At 28.1% G+C, this 15,580-nt stretch overlaps 2 protein-coding genes across 2 annotated transcripts; one reads left to right on the forward strand and one right to left on the reverse strand.

Annotated features, from left to right (window-relative positions):
* Positions 1–5,796: 5,796 nt before the first annotated feature.
* On the forward strand, positions 5,797–6,225 carry LOC132935506 (zinc finger BED domain-containing protein 5-like). The gene has a single exon (XM_061002084.1). The coding sequence runs from the start codon at positions 5,797–5,799 to the stop codon at positions 6,223–6,225; it is 429 nt and encodes a 142-aa protein (XP_060858067.1).
* A 651-nt stretch (positions 6,226–6,876) lies between these two features.
* Positions 6,877–7,758, reverse strand: LOC132935514 (uncharacterized). Its single transcript, XM_061002097.1, has one exon. The coding sequence runs from the start codon at positions 7,756–7,758 to the stop codon at positions 6,877–6,879; it is 882 nt and encodes a 293-aa protein (XP_060858080.1).
* Positions 7,759–15,580: the final 7,822 nt, after the last annotated feature.

Consider the following 15,580-nt stretch of genomic DNA (forward strand, 5'->3'; position numbering starts at 1 on the left):
TGATGTCAAAACTGATATCCTTTAAACGAACAATACACTCTAAGTAACCTTCGCTGATGACAAGTCCATACTATCCACAGATAAATATATACATTTAGCTGCGTACCATTTAAATCACTTTTTGTTAAAAGGCCACATGTTACATTTTTTGTTTAAAACGTTTTGTTTTTTTTCCATACAACAGACATTTGCGATACTGACCCTCACAGGGATATAACATTTTTAGTCAACGGACACATATACGGCACAAGTACTCTTTTAACAAAACTTATAAAATAAAAATGATATATAATGATAATAGATGGTCAAAAGGCCAAGTGTCGTAACCCATAAAAACATAAGTTTACAGGAGACACTTTAAACAAGATATTTACCATGTTTTTATCTAATTCGCTAATAATTTTTTTTAATGTGATATCTGGATAATCAATAATCTTAAGAATTGAAAGTTGGTAATAGTTATTTATATTGTTAATTTAGTTTTATTTATGACTTAGTCGAGGCTTACAGCATTTGGCTAAATAATAATTATAATTTCATAATAAACATTTGTGATGATTAGGGAACGGATTTTATTGTAATAAAAAAATCAAAATATGTACATAAATATGTAATTATTTTTATTGAAATATGTAAAAAAAATATTAAAATATGTAAAAAAAAATTTTAAAAAGTATATCGAAAAAACGTATTAGTAGATATTAAAAATTACAAAAAAAATATTTTATAAAAGAAAGTAATACAAACGATGTAGGTATATAAAACTAGTATTATTCTGGAACATAACAATGCGAAACAACATATTGTTGAAGGTTTGCAAATGAAAAATTGCGACGGTTTGGTCGGAGAATACTCTTATATTGACTAAACGACCGTTCTACGTCTAATAGGAATATCTGTGCGAATTAACATACGACACAAATCGGTATTAAAAGCTGACAAATTATTAGAAGACGTAGATGGCTCTGAACTCAGAAAATTTTGTTGACATTTTTTTTTACGATCTCTATTTTGTTGGTGCTTAGATGTAGATATATGCTGAGTAACTGAATAACGCTGATTTATTGATACTGCCTTTTCACAGCATGAACAGAATAATATTTCTCCATCACTTTTAAATGTCTCGTTAGGAAACTCTTTTAAATAAAAATTCGCTTTTGATTTCGATTTCACAACTTTTGGCATCTTAAAAATTAGAAACTAGACGTCAACTAGTACACGAGATTTCGCGTAAAAACTACGAATGCTACTAAAAACGATTGTCGAGTATGTAGGTACCACTTCCTTATTTTATATTTATATCGTCCGGCATTACCAAGATCGACATTAACTGAACTAGTTTTAATCTATATAGTGGCATGCCACGTGCCGGAAATAAGTACGTAAATGCCATTTAGATAACGATAACATTTGGTGGTCGTCAAAAATTATTAATCTTGTTAATTTAGACAAAGCAGATAATGTTTAAAGTCGTCGAAAATTAAAAATCACTAAAATACATCGCCCGGTATTTCCAAGATCGTACGTACCCACTATGCAATATTTTGTTCTAGCAATGTCAATAGGATGTCATTTTGGAACATGTAACATCACAGATTGCGTTCCATATAAGTACGTTTAACATCCCTGTGATCTTTTTTCTACCGCAATGATGTCTTTCATAAAACATCTTTTGAACGTCACTTTTCAACATCCATAGAACAGTTTAAAACAGCTATCCCTGTGATTGTAATTTTACCGCAGTGATGTATTTCATGAAACATCTATGAAACATCACTTTTGAACATCCGTATAACAGTTTAATACAACCGTAATATGCATAAAAACATATTCCTCTATGAACCATTAATGGATGTTACAAAGTAACAATATTTGTAACATCCACATTTAACAGTTCAAAATGTACAACTATAATATGCATAAAATGTTCCAATTTAAATAGGCACACATAGGATCATAAAATTTTAAATAAATTAACATCAATTTTGAAAAGTAATCATATTTTATTACATACAAGTTCACAAAATATATTAAATGTATTTAGCATTGGATCATAATTAAATAACTGCATGGCATAATGATGAATTGAATGCCAAGCCAAAATTTAAAACAAGTTTCCACGTAAATAGGTTCTATAACAATTACTTTATTCACAATAATATCATCAATAGGGAACGGATTTTATTGTAATAAAAAAATCAAAATATGTACATAAATATGTAATTATTTTTATTGAAATATGTAAAAAAAATATTAAAATATGTAAAAAAAAATTTTAAAAAGTATATCGAAAAAACGTATTAGTAGATATTAAAAATTACAAAAAAAATATTTTATAAAAGAAAGTAATACAAACGATGTAGGTATATACAACTAGTATTATTCTGGAACATAACAATGCGAAACAACATATTGTTGAAGGTTTGCAAATGAAAAATTGCGACGGTTTGGTCGGAGAATACTCTTATATTGACTAAACGACCGTTCTACGTCTAATAGGAATATCCGCGCGAATTAACATACGACACAAATCGGTATTAAAAGCTGACAAATTATTAGAAGACGTAGATGGCTCTGAACTCAGAAAATTTTGTTGAAATTTTTTTTTTACGATCTCTATTTTGTTGGTTCTTAGATGTAGATATATGCTGAGTAACTGAATAACGCTGATTTATTGATACTGCCTTTTCACAGCATGAACAGAATAATATTTCTCCATCACTTTTAAATGTCTCGTTAGGAAACTCTTTTAAATAAAAATTCGCTTTTGATTTCGATTTCACAACTTTTGGCATCTTAAAAATTAGAAACTAGACGTCAACTAGTACACGAGATTTCGCGTAAAAACTACAAATGCTACTAAAAACGATTGTCGAGTATGTAGGTACCACTTCCTTATTTTATATTTATATCGTCCGGCATTACCAAGATAAGTTTTATAATCAAAATAGTGTGTAAACATATAATTAGGGTTCAGATTTTGTAGCAAAAAAGTACGTAAAATAAGCATTTACTTAATTTAAGCTTAAAAATACAAAAAAAAAATAATTACTTTCATCGTATTTAACGGACATGGCTGGCTCTTCGAAAAATATGTCCGACTGATGAGTATAGATATACAGTGCAAAAGACATGTAGTGCCACGATATGTCAAAGTACTTATAAAGAAAATAGAAACTATCACAGAGAGGCGTGAGTACCTACTTCATTAATATTGTTTTTAATAATAATAACTAAAAGTTTATTGCAGGGCTTGAAATCAAAACGAAAAATTTAATTATAATTTCGTGTAGGTATCCATATTTGTTTTTCTGATTTAAATTAAAAATAGTAGGTAGGTATATTAATTTTATAAATTTATGATTTTTATGTTGTTGTGCCATATCGATTTAATTGTGGGTAGGTAGGTATTAAGCATGATTTTTTAATTAGAATTTGAACATAATTTTTCTTTTTTTTCCAAATTAAAATAGGTATACATCGATTTTACATTTTTACGATTTTAATTTTGAGATTAACGATGAAACCAATTACGAAAAACCTGTCATCGTTTGCGCAGCTGCGGAACAGTTCTAAGAAAACGAAGCATTAATTATTTATTATTAGTTATTACATAGATTATTACCTACATAGTACCTATGATCAACATAATCCGCTTATCGGCTATCGTTGAATTTTAAATCAATTTGTAGGTAATTTATAAAAATTAAAAAATTATTTTACCTAGGTACCTAAAAATTATAGTTTCAAATTTTTTTCGATTTCAATATACATTTTGAATATCATTAAAAGAAATATTTGATTTTGATATCAGTTTATTTTAATTTATTTGATGATTTTTAAAGATTTTTTTCGATATTTAAAAGCGATTTCAAGCCTTAGCTGGTTAATTGAACAACAAAATGTATAGGTACAAGTAAAATAAAAAAATATAGTTAGGTACAAGTGGCAAACTCATCCTATTATAGCAATCAGCTTGGATGCAGATGAGTTGAGTTCAATTAAAATGAAATGAATTAATATTTCCATACCTACATTAAACAAAACAATATAACAAATGGTGGGAAGGTGGGTGCCACTCTACTGTACACTAGGAACTTTAAATTTTTTTTAAATTTCAAATATCAAAAATGTGTCAAAATTCGAACTTTAAATGCTTATAAAAAAATGTGTATTTTAATATTTTTCAACTGCTATTGTAAACATATATCAGGTACCTTGTATTAAATGTTCACAATTTTTGACCCAACAAATAAAATTTCATTGAAATTTATAGAAAAATAATAAAAATTTAATTTTGAAATTGTCTGTAAACAACTCAAAACAAGTCAAAATATTTTGAAAATTTTATCGAGTATAAGAATTGATAAAATAAACATACGATATAAATTCAAAGAGTCTGTGGTTCGGGACTTGATGCATTTGTATGTTTTTTTGTAATGGTCGTAGATTATATTCTAGGTGAGTTATAAATTTGTTTTATGAAATTGCGAAATTAAATACTAAGTTTGAGTTTGCATATTTATATTTTTTATCAACATACTTCGTCATATTATGTTGATAAAAGTGCATATTTGAGCAATTTTTAGCATATTTGTACATCGCATTTTTATATTTTTATATTTTTATATTTTTATAAACGTACAATTGTTTGGAAAAATCATAATTGGATGGTCGTAGTCAGTCGTATCTAACGCATAGGTATACGTCTGTTTGCGGTAGTCTCTTTATCGCTTAATAATGAAACTTTTTATCGACAATAACGACAATTGTATAGTTGTGGTAAATCCTAATGAGATCTATACTCATACAGACTTATCTTCAAACAAATATAAATTCAAACTTAGTTAGACAAAATTTTTTCTTTAATAATATATTATATTTTTATAATTTTAATAAACTTAAAATAAAAAAAATAGCTGCATGTTTTGACGATTTTGACTGTATATTTCGATAATTTTAAGTGCAACAAGTCCCAAACCATACCTAGTTATAATAATATGACGACTCGCGCATTGCGATGATAATATTACAATAGTTATAAATGGCGATTTGCGCCACGGCAAATAACAATTATAATAAGATTGGGGTGATTCGCGCCTCGGAAAAAAAAAACAATAATAATAAAAAGCCGCTGACGATTTGCGCCACGACAATAATAATTATTATAATAATAAGTACAATATAAAACACACCGTCGATTCGCACGGCAAAAAGTATCTCTCTAAACACCGTAGACCTGTGACTAAAATTGTGTGTAGTACGAAATGCTATAGTGTGGAATGGTGACACGTAAATTCGTCGCGAGTCAATTCATCGCGCGTCAATTTATCGTAATCAATTTATCGCGACGTCAACTCATCGCGACGTCAATTCATCGAGAGTTAATTTATCGCATATAGGTATATATATTATGTAATATTTTTAAATCCAACATTTTCCTTCCCATTTTAATACAGATTTAGGACTGTCTTCACATTTACTTTTTTATGTAGGTATGGTTAAAAATGTTGTCTTTTTTTTAGAAAGGTCTGTCATTATTAAAAGTTATAAATAGAATAAAATTGTAAAAATTGTATAATGCAGGGGTTTTAAACCTGTGCGTCGCGGGTTATTATCAAGGGAGCCGCGTTCGCAATAGAAACTAAAAATAAAATTTCGGCGCACCAATACATATTACATGTTGCATGTGTGAGATAACCGTCGATAACCGGGTTTGCGATATCGAGTAATAGCATATTTCGATTACTATTTACAATTAGGTAGGTACTTAATCATTTGCCTCTAATATAATCTATGGAACACTTATCACAACTTATTGTTCACTTCCAAAATTATTTTCCCGAGGACGATCAACAACGAAATTGGATTAAAGATCCTTTTACTACTGATCTACCGTCAGAATTAACAATTACTGAACAAGAACAACTGATAGACTTGTACTCAGATTCAGTATCAAAATCCAAATTTGTATCATTATCTTTACCAGAATTTTGGATAGCTATGAAGAAGCAATATCCGATCGTAGCCAATAAGGCTATCAGGACTTTAATTCCATTTGCTTCTTCATACTTATGTGAAACGGGTTTTTCGGCCTTAGCAGTTATCAAAAGTAAATACAGAGGAAAACTAAATACCGAAAAGGAAATGAGAATCGCACTATCAAAATTTACCCCACGATTTGATGATTTAATGCAACAAAAACAAGCACAGCCGTCCCATTAAAAATTAAAATTATTATTAATGTATTAATTTTTTAATTGTATGTAAAAAATAAATCTCAAAAAAATATTTCCTATTATTAATACCTAATTACATGTTTATCATTAAATAAAGTTAGATTAAAATTATTATAAGTAATGTAAATTTGTTTATTTTAAATGTTCGTATGGGAGCCGTATATTTTATTTCAAAATCAAAAGGAGCCGTGGACCCAAAAAGGTTGACAACCACTGGTATAATGTATAAATTGTGAATTAAAATGTATAAAACAATGTATAATACACTTATACTTGCAATTGGAAATTGTGTACTATTCCTTGTAAATATTCATCAGTCGTTCTATTTTTGAAATCATAACAAATATTTTACAAACGCTGTGCTTTGTCAAAGTATTTTTTTTTTGCGGGTGGACGTTCGCCACCTATATATTGTTCAAGTTTTACTTTATTTATATTTTCTTCTTTTTTCAACGCGAATATGAATTTCCAAATACTTGGATGGCATTGAAATTAAAAATTGAAGTAAAACAATAATTATGCCATCCTTCTACTGCATTATTAGTTCTAGGTAAATCTTGCGAAATCAATGAATAGCAATTCCAAACTGAAATGTCAAATTTAGGTGCTCTTCTTTTTTGTCGTCTGTCCATGCATCCTATGCAAGTTTCTTCAAAATAGTTGAGTCATCTTGAATTTGTTGCCATATACACTGTGAAAAATAAAAAAAGCATCCTTTTACTTCTGTTTCTGGAAATTCATAATTTATCGCGTTCATCGCAGCTTTTTCAAAATCAACCATGATAGTTTTAGGACATAATCCAGTAGTAATACTTTTTAATGCTTGAAACATACGTCTATACGTTTTTTCTTTTTTATCGGGTAATAAGACGTAAGCTGATGGTAAAACATTTGAATATTGTACTGCATGAATAGTATAAACTTGATAAAATAAAGTTGGAGCACTTGAAAATGTGCCATCACAAAACCAATTGTTACATTGCGTCATAAGTTTTAATAAATTTGTTGTTGAAAAAATTAAAATTCTGTCTGTATTAATACCACTGTCATATTGTAAAAAAAGATTACCGTCAGTGGTTTTTGTCATCTCGTCAGGTATACTAAAATTGAAATCGGTTGGCTCTTTTGGTAATTGAAGTTGTTGTTTACGTAGTCGTTGTATAGTACGCTTGAGTCTATGAATATTAGGTAACTGAGCCGCACATTCTGTAGGGATTTGAGATAATGCTGTAGCTACTACAGAATGAGAACTTGCATCAACGTTATTGGTAGCTATTTCTTTTAGTAAATTTAGAGTTTTTTTAACATTAGTGTCTGTTGAATTCGGAACGTGGTTATGGTCAGTACTTTTTAATATTTTTCCATCACTTAAATGAACGCGTCCTCGACATTTGTTTTTAAAATATTGGTTACATTTCCATATTGATTTAACGTCACTTTCTTTTTCTTTTACGAAAATATAACCATTGAATGAAAGCATACTTTTTCCTCTTTCAGTTTTTAATATTTCAAAAGCCATAATTGTATAAAAGAAGGAAAACGCACTAACACAAAAACGGCGACGCGGCAATATAAATAAAGTTCATCAGTTGTCGATCGACTGGGGCATAAACTGGCCTAGTTAACACTCATCGTTATCGTAATGGAGATTATAATCAGCCACAGTAATAATATAACGTCATTCTAGGTTTTTCTGGAGTAGCTATTTAAAAATATAATATATATAAATTGACACACGATGAATTAGTGTCGCGATAAATTGACGCCGCGATAAATTGACCACGATGAAATGACACACGATGAATTGACTCGCGATGAATTGACGTATATCCGTGTGGAATGGCCTTGTAATAACTACAAACTTTTTTACAGTTTTTTCCTTCATTAATTGAAAAATTATTTTATGTTACATAGGGAAATATAATATAGATATATACGAATTCAATGTATGGCCGTGTAGATACTATCAATGTTATCAATATTTTGTTTGAAAAGAGTTTGAGCAATTTTTTTAAAGACCTGAAGTTCTAGTTTTTATGATTTTGTTTACCTACATTATATTATTAAAATGAAAAATAAAGGGTTTAAGTATTTTTTTGTAATTTAAAGTTTGTTATTCTTAGAGACTTCTATCTTTTTCTTATTATGCTTATATTATTATTGAAAAAGTGTATTGTAATGTTCATAGTAGGTAAATAGTTAAAATATTAAAGTCGATAATTCCATATTTTCATAATTTGTTGGTTGTACGCACTTATACTTACCTATTTGTAGTTCGTAATCACTACACGTACGATGTAATTAGTAAGCAATTATGTAATTGTATTATTTCAAAAAGTACCAGAGATCAGAATTTTTAAACGAAAAACAGTAGCACCAGGGCCCGATTTAACAATTCACGTAGGTACAATTTACATTTTTGGGCCCCAAATTGTCAATCTCTATTTTCATTAATGCTAAAATAAAATGTATATGCATAATGTGTTTTTAAATGAATGTTGTGTGAGCTGCTTTAACATAAGTTTATTAGCTTAAAACATCTTAAAAAAAACTAACATAATAATAAAAATCAAATTATTCATTGAAGTTATGGCAGATATAGATTAGTGTAAAACATACTAGTCAATGTAAATAATAAATACACATCGTACAAGAAGAAAAATTACTCCAACAACTTTTCTAAGTTTTTAAATCACCATTTCCTTCTAGCACTACATTTTTCGTTTTTCACCTAATAATCATATTAAACATTTTTAATTGTTATTATATTGAATTCTGGTGTCCAACAACTTTTATAGCTATAAGGATTGAAAATGTATAACAAGGTTCCACGTAAAAAGGTTATATATTATATAAATTACTTTATTCGCAATAATATCATCAAATATATTTATAGTAATATCATAGGCTGACTGACGGTTTTCGCTCAGAATCGCTTTTTTTATACAATGATATTATATAATTGAATTCAAATTTAACACCATCCGTTACAGTGACCAGTGGCATATTTAGGGAGGGGATCAATGGCCACGGGGTGCTAAAATTTGAGTCCTCAATGGGGTGCCGTCGCTAGAGGTAATAACAAAAAAAAATGATTTATTTATGTATTTTAAAACGGTTATATTATAAAACGAGAATCTTCTTTTTTACTGCAAATATATTACAAATATTACATACTAGGCGAAACTTCAAAATTCGCCTTTATATGTAGGTGTTTTAATTATTATTATATAAACTCAATGCTGACATTTTGAAATCAATAATAATTAGTTATGATATATTAGTATAATGTGCGGTATATTCGCTTATATTATTATAAATAAAGACCATATATTTATATGCATTCTAAATTGTAAAATATACATATAAATATGTGCTAAAAAAAGTCAAAATATGCCAGAAAAAAATTCATAAAACTAAAATTTTTATTACATTTTATATTTATTCTAATTTTGCAGTGTTAATTATTTATTAATTTTATTAAAATTGTATACTGCACAGATATGCAGTTTCAAAATTTAGGTAATTTGTTAAATTGTAATTTAACTTTTAATTATTTATACATTGAGTGACCGCCGTTGTCTGTTTTATAATGCATACACTAAGGTCAAACTCAAAATGAACAATAAATCTGCAGCGACGTCAAGTGCTATATAATATGAAATTCCTATAAAAAAAAAGCCACTCTTGGTGTGTGTAGCTAATAGCCAGGTAGCTAGTAGATACCTATAAACCAAACAATGTCATCGATGATCGATTTATATGATAATTTATAATCATAAATTCTTAGGTCATTGACCGATATTCGAGCGAGACTTGTGTGATGTGATGTGCAACTTTATCGTCATATATATATTTTATAGTATATAGTTATATTGTAGTATGCGTGGCTGAAAAATGTTCTATTTTATTTAATTATTTTATTCAATATAATCTCAATGATCGAACGATTGAACAATAATCAACATAATATAATACAATAATATGAAGGTTTAAATAGGTACTAATTCAAATCATTTTCATAATCTAACCACAACTCTTATTTTTAATAGTTTTTTTTTTTTTGAAACAAATATTCAACACGTATTTATGTTAAGCTTTTCGACTTGTTTTTACATGACGCTTTATTATAGCAATGCATATATTTAATAATCTTATATACAGTGTTAAGAGACATGTGAAACGAAAATTAAACATTCCAGTGTTTACAAATGGTATGTTAACTGAATGTCACTATATTAGCGCTTATTTACCGTCTTACGAAAACAAGAACTCGGTCAACTCTGCTACATCGATATCATGATCAATATAATAAATATATAATAGGTATTATTATGTATGGATCATATGGGTAAGTACCATTATGACATTAAAATAATATTACCTATATTATTGGTGACAAATTATTTCACGTATCTATAAAACAATAATTTGGATATGCTTATTTAAAAAAAAAAAAAAAAAAAACTATTTGCAATATTTATCAGTTATTGCGTTACAATGATTCACCTACCTATCTATAAATCGAACGGTTAAATTAAATCAAATTTTTTGCAAAATTCCTCGCAACCAAAAAAATATTGGAGACGCTACGCGCGCATGATAAAACGATCATGCGCACATGATATAATGCACAAGAATAATTAATAATTAATATTATTAAATAATAATATTATATAATTATACAATAACTAGCTGATCCTGTGCACTTCATTGCTCGTTAAATGTGTCAACTCTATATGACTCAAACTTTGTTCAATTCGTTATTTAATATTCGGTGTATGGTGTTCAAAATTTATCTCAACTTTTCCATTGCCCGGAAAAAAAATTCTAATTCCCAGCAGTATATCAACCGGTAGGCAATCTACCTGCAGCAAATCGCGGACCCCGTGCTGTTTGTGCATAAGTGTATGATTTAGTGTATAAAGTATCAAGGTTAGGTTAGAATATTTTTCTAAGTATTTTGATTCATAAAAATCTAATTTAGGGCAAGTAGTTTATGAGTTATAAGTATTTAAAGTTTAGATGGGCGGAGTGGAGTGGTACGGGGTTACCCCTCAAAATGTTTGTCCACCAATTCGTTTGTCTAAAGTTTAAATACTTATAACTCTGAGTTAGAATGAGAATAAGAAATATAAGATATAAAAAATCAGAATATAAGAATAAGAACAATTTTTAACGTAATACGTATTAATGTATAATACTAACCAACGTATGTCAGCATGGGTAAACTTTGCTGTGTACATTCAACTTAGAGTGCACACTACACATAACACATTTAATTATTCAATTTCTTTGAAATTCCCTTTAAAAATATTATTTAAAAAAGGTGGGCAAGTGGATGTCCATATACTGTACAGTAGGTTACAAGTGGGTCACTGTAATGGATGGTGTTAAATTTGAATCCAATGATATAATACCATTGTATAAGAGAAACGATTCTGAGCGAAAACGGTCAGTCGCCTATGATATAACCAAGTATATTTGATGATTGGGGAACGGATTTTATTGTAAATACATATTTTTATTGAAATGAGATATTTTTAATCTGATAAAAAATGTGTACGATTTAGATCATTCTAATTAAAATAAACCCAAATGTATTTTACATATTTTTGTATAAATACATATTTTTACATATTTGGTAAATAAAGACATATTTTGTACATATTTTAGTAATTTTTGATTTTTTCCTTCCGACGACCAAATATTATACGTTATCTAAATGACATTTACGTACCTACGTACGATCTTGGAAATACCGGGCGATGTATTTTAGTGATTTTTAATTTTCGACGACTTTAAACATTATCTGCTTCGTCTAAATTAACAAGATTAATAATTTTTGACGACCACCAAATGTTATCGTTATCTAAATGGCATTTACGTACTTATTTCCGGCACGTGGCATGCCACTATATAGATTAAAACTAGTTCAGTTAATGTCGATCTTGGTAATGCCGGACGATATAAATATAAAATTAGGAAGTTGTACCTACATACTCGACAATCGTTTTTAGTAGCATTCGTAGTTTTTACGCGAAATCTCGTGTGCTAGTTGACGTCTAGTTTCTAATTTTTAAGATGCCAAAAGTTGTGAAATCGAAATCAAAAGCGAATTTTTATTTAAAAGAGTTTCCTAACGAGACATTTAAAAGTGATGGAGAAATATTATTCTGTTCATGCTGTGAAAAGGCAGTATCAATAAATCAGCGTTATTCAGTTACTCAGCATATATCTACATCTAAGCACCAACAAAATAGAGATTGTAAAAAAAAAATTTCAACAAAATTTTCTGAGTTCAGAGCCATCTACGTCTTCTAATAATTTGTCAGCTTTTAATACCGATTTGTGTCGTATGTTAATTCGCGCGGATATTCCTATTAGACGTAGAACGGTCGTTTAGTCAATATAAGAGTATTCTCCGACCAAACTCAAACTTAGTATTTAATTTCGCAATTTCATAAAACAAATTTATAACTCACCTAGAATATAATCTACGACCATTACAAAAAAACATACAAATGCATCAAGTCCCGAACCACAGACTCTTTGAATTTATATCGTATGTTTATTTTATCAATTCTTATACTCGATAAAATTTTCAAAATATTTTGACTTGTTTTGAGTTGTTTACAGACAATTTCAAAATTAAATTTTTATTATTTTTCTATAAATTTCAATGAAATTTTATTTGTTGGGTCAAAAATTGTGAACATTTAATACAAGGTACCTGATATATGTTTACAATAGCAGTTGAAAAATATTAAAATACACATTTTTTTATAAGCATTTAAAGTTCGAATTTTGACACATTTTTGATATTTGAAATTTAAAAAAAATTTAAAGTTCCTAGTGTACAGTAGAGTGGCACCCACCTTCCCACCATTTGTTATATTGTTTTGTTTAATGTAGGTATGGAAATATTAATTCATTTCATTTTAATTGAACTCAACTCATCTGCATCCAAGCTGATTGCTATAATAGGATGAGTTTGCCACTTGTACCTAACTATATTTTTTTATTTTACTTGTACCTATACATTTTGTTGTTCAATTAACCAGCTAAGGCTTGAAATCGCTTTTAAATATCGAAAAAAATCTTTAAAAATCATCAAATAAATTAAAATAAACTGATATCAAAATCAAATATTTCTTTTAATGATATTCAAAATGTATATTGAAATCGAAAAAAATTTGAAACTATAATTTTTAGGTACCTAGGTAAAATAATTTTTTAATTTTTATAAATTACCTACAAATTGATTTAAAATTCAACGATAGCCGATAAGCGGATTATGTTGATCATAGGTACTATGTAGGTAATAATCTATGTAATAACTAATAATAAATAATTAATGCTTCGTTTTCTTAGAACTGTTCCGCAGCTGCGCAAACGATGACAGGTTTTTCGTAATTGGTTTCATCGTTAATCTCAAAATTAAAATCGTAAAAATGTAAAATCGATGTATACCTATTTTAATTTGGAAAAAAAAGAAAAATTATGTTCAAATTCTAATTAAAAAATCATGCTTAATACCTACCTACCCACAATTAAATCGATATGGCACAACAACATAAAAATCATAAATTTATAAAATTAATATACCTACCTACTATTTTTAATTTAAATCAGAAAAACAAATATGGATACCTACACGAAATTATAATTAAATTTTTCGTTTTGATTTCAAGCCCTGCAATAAACTTTTAGTTATTATTATTAAAAACAATATTAATGAAGTAGGTACTCACGCCTCTCTGTGATAGTTTCTATTTTCTTTATAAGTACTTTGACATATCGTGGCACTACATGTCTTTTGCACTGTATATCTATACTCATCAGTCGGACATATTTTTCGAAGAGCCAGCCATGTCCGTTAAATACGATGAAAGTAATTATTTTTTTTTTGTATTTTTAAGCTTAAATTAAGTAAATGCTTATTTTACGTACTTTTTTGCTACAAAATCTGAACCCTAATTATATGTTTACACACTATTTTGATTATAAAACTTATCTTGGTAATGCCGGACGATATAAATATAAAATAAGGAAGTGGTACCTACATACTCGACAATCGTTTTTAGTAGCATTTGTAGTTTTTACGCGAAATCTCGTGTACTAGTTGACGTCTAGTTTCTAATTTTTAAGATGCCAAAAGTTGTGAAATCGAAATCAAAAGCGAATTTTTATTTAAAAGAGTTTCCTAACGAGACATTTAAAAGTGATGGAGAAATATTATTCTGTTCATGCTGTGAAAAGGCAGTATCAATAAATCAGCGTTATTCAGTTACTCAGCATATATCTACATCTAAGAACCAACAAAATAGAGATCGTAAAAAAAAAATTTCAACAAAATTTTCTGAGTTCAGAGCCATCTACGTCTTCTAATAATTTGTCAGCTTTTAATACCGATTTGTGTCGTATGTTAATTCGCGCGGATATTCCTATTAGACGTAGAACGGTCGTTTAGTCAATATAAGAGTATTCTCCGACCAAACCGTCGCAATTTTTCATTTGCAAACCTTCAACAATATGTTGTTTCGCATTGTTATGTTCCAGAATAATACTAGTTGTATATACCTACATCGTTTGTATTACTTTCTTTTATAAAATATTTTTTTTGTAATTTTTAATATCTACTAATACGTTTTTTCGATATACTTTTTAAAATTTTTTTTTACATATTTTAATATTTTTTTTACATATTTCAATAAAAATAATTACATATTTATGTACATATTTTGATTTTTTTATTACAATAAAATCCGTTCCCTATTGATGATATTATTGTGAATAAAGTAATTGTTATAGAACCTATTTACGTGGAAACTTGTTTTAAATTTTGGCTTGGCATTCAATTCATCATTATGCCATGCAGTTATTTAATTATGATCCAATGCTAAATACATTTAATATATTTTGTGAACTTGTATGTAATAAAATATGATTACTTTTCAAAATTGATGTTAATTTATTTAAAATTTTATGATCCTATGTGTGCCTATTTAAATTGGAACATTTTATGCATATTATAGTTGTACATTTTGAACTGTTAAATGTGGATGTTACAAATATTGTTACTTTGTAACATCCATTAATGGTTCATAGAGGAATATGTTTTTATGCATATTACGGTTGTATTAAACTGTTATACGGATGTTCAAAAGTGATGTTTCATAGATGTTTCATGAAATACATCACTGCGGTAAAATTACAATCACAGGGATAGCTGTTTTAAACTGTTCTATGGATGTTGAAAAGTGACGTTCAAAAGATGTTTTATGAAAGACATCATTGCGGTAGAAAAAAGATCACAGGGATGTTAAACGTACTTATAT

Source organism: Metopolophium dirhodum, chromosome 1 (assembly GCF_019925205.1).
Source record: "Metopolophium dirhodum isolate CAU chromosome 1, ASM1992520v1, whole genome shotgun sequence".
Taxonomy (NCBI): domain Eukaryota; kingdom Metazoa; phylum Arthropoda; class Insecta; order Hemiptera; family Aphididae; genus Metopolophium; species Metopolophium dirhodum.

Bases quoted from the DNA above. Each gene is read 5' to 3' on its own strand.
- LOC132935506 (XM_061002084.1), top strand. From the start codon at position 5,797: ATGGAACACTTATCACAACTTATTGTTCACTTCCAAAATTATTTTCCC.
- LOC132935514 (XM_061002097.1), bottom strand. From the start codon at position 7,758: ATGGCTTTTGAAATATTAAAAACTGAAAGAGGAAAAAGTATGCTTTCA.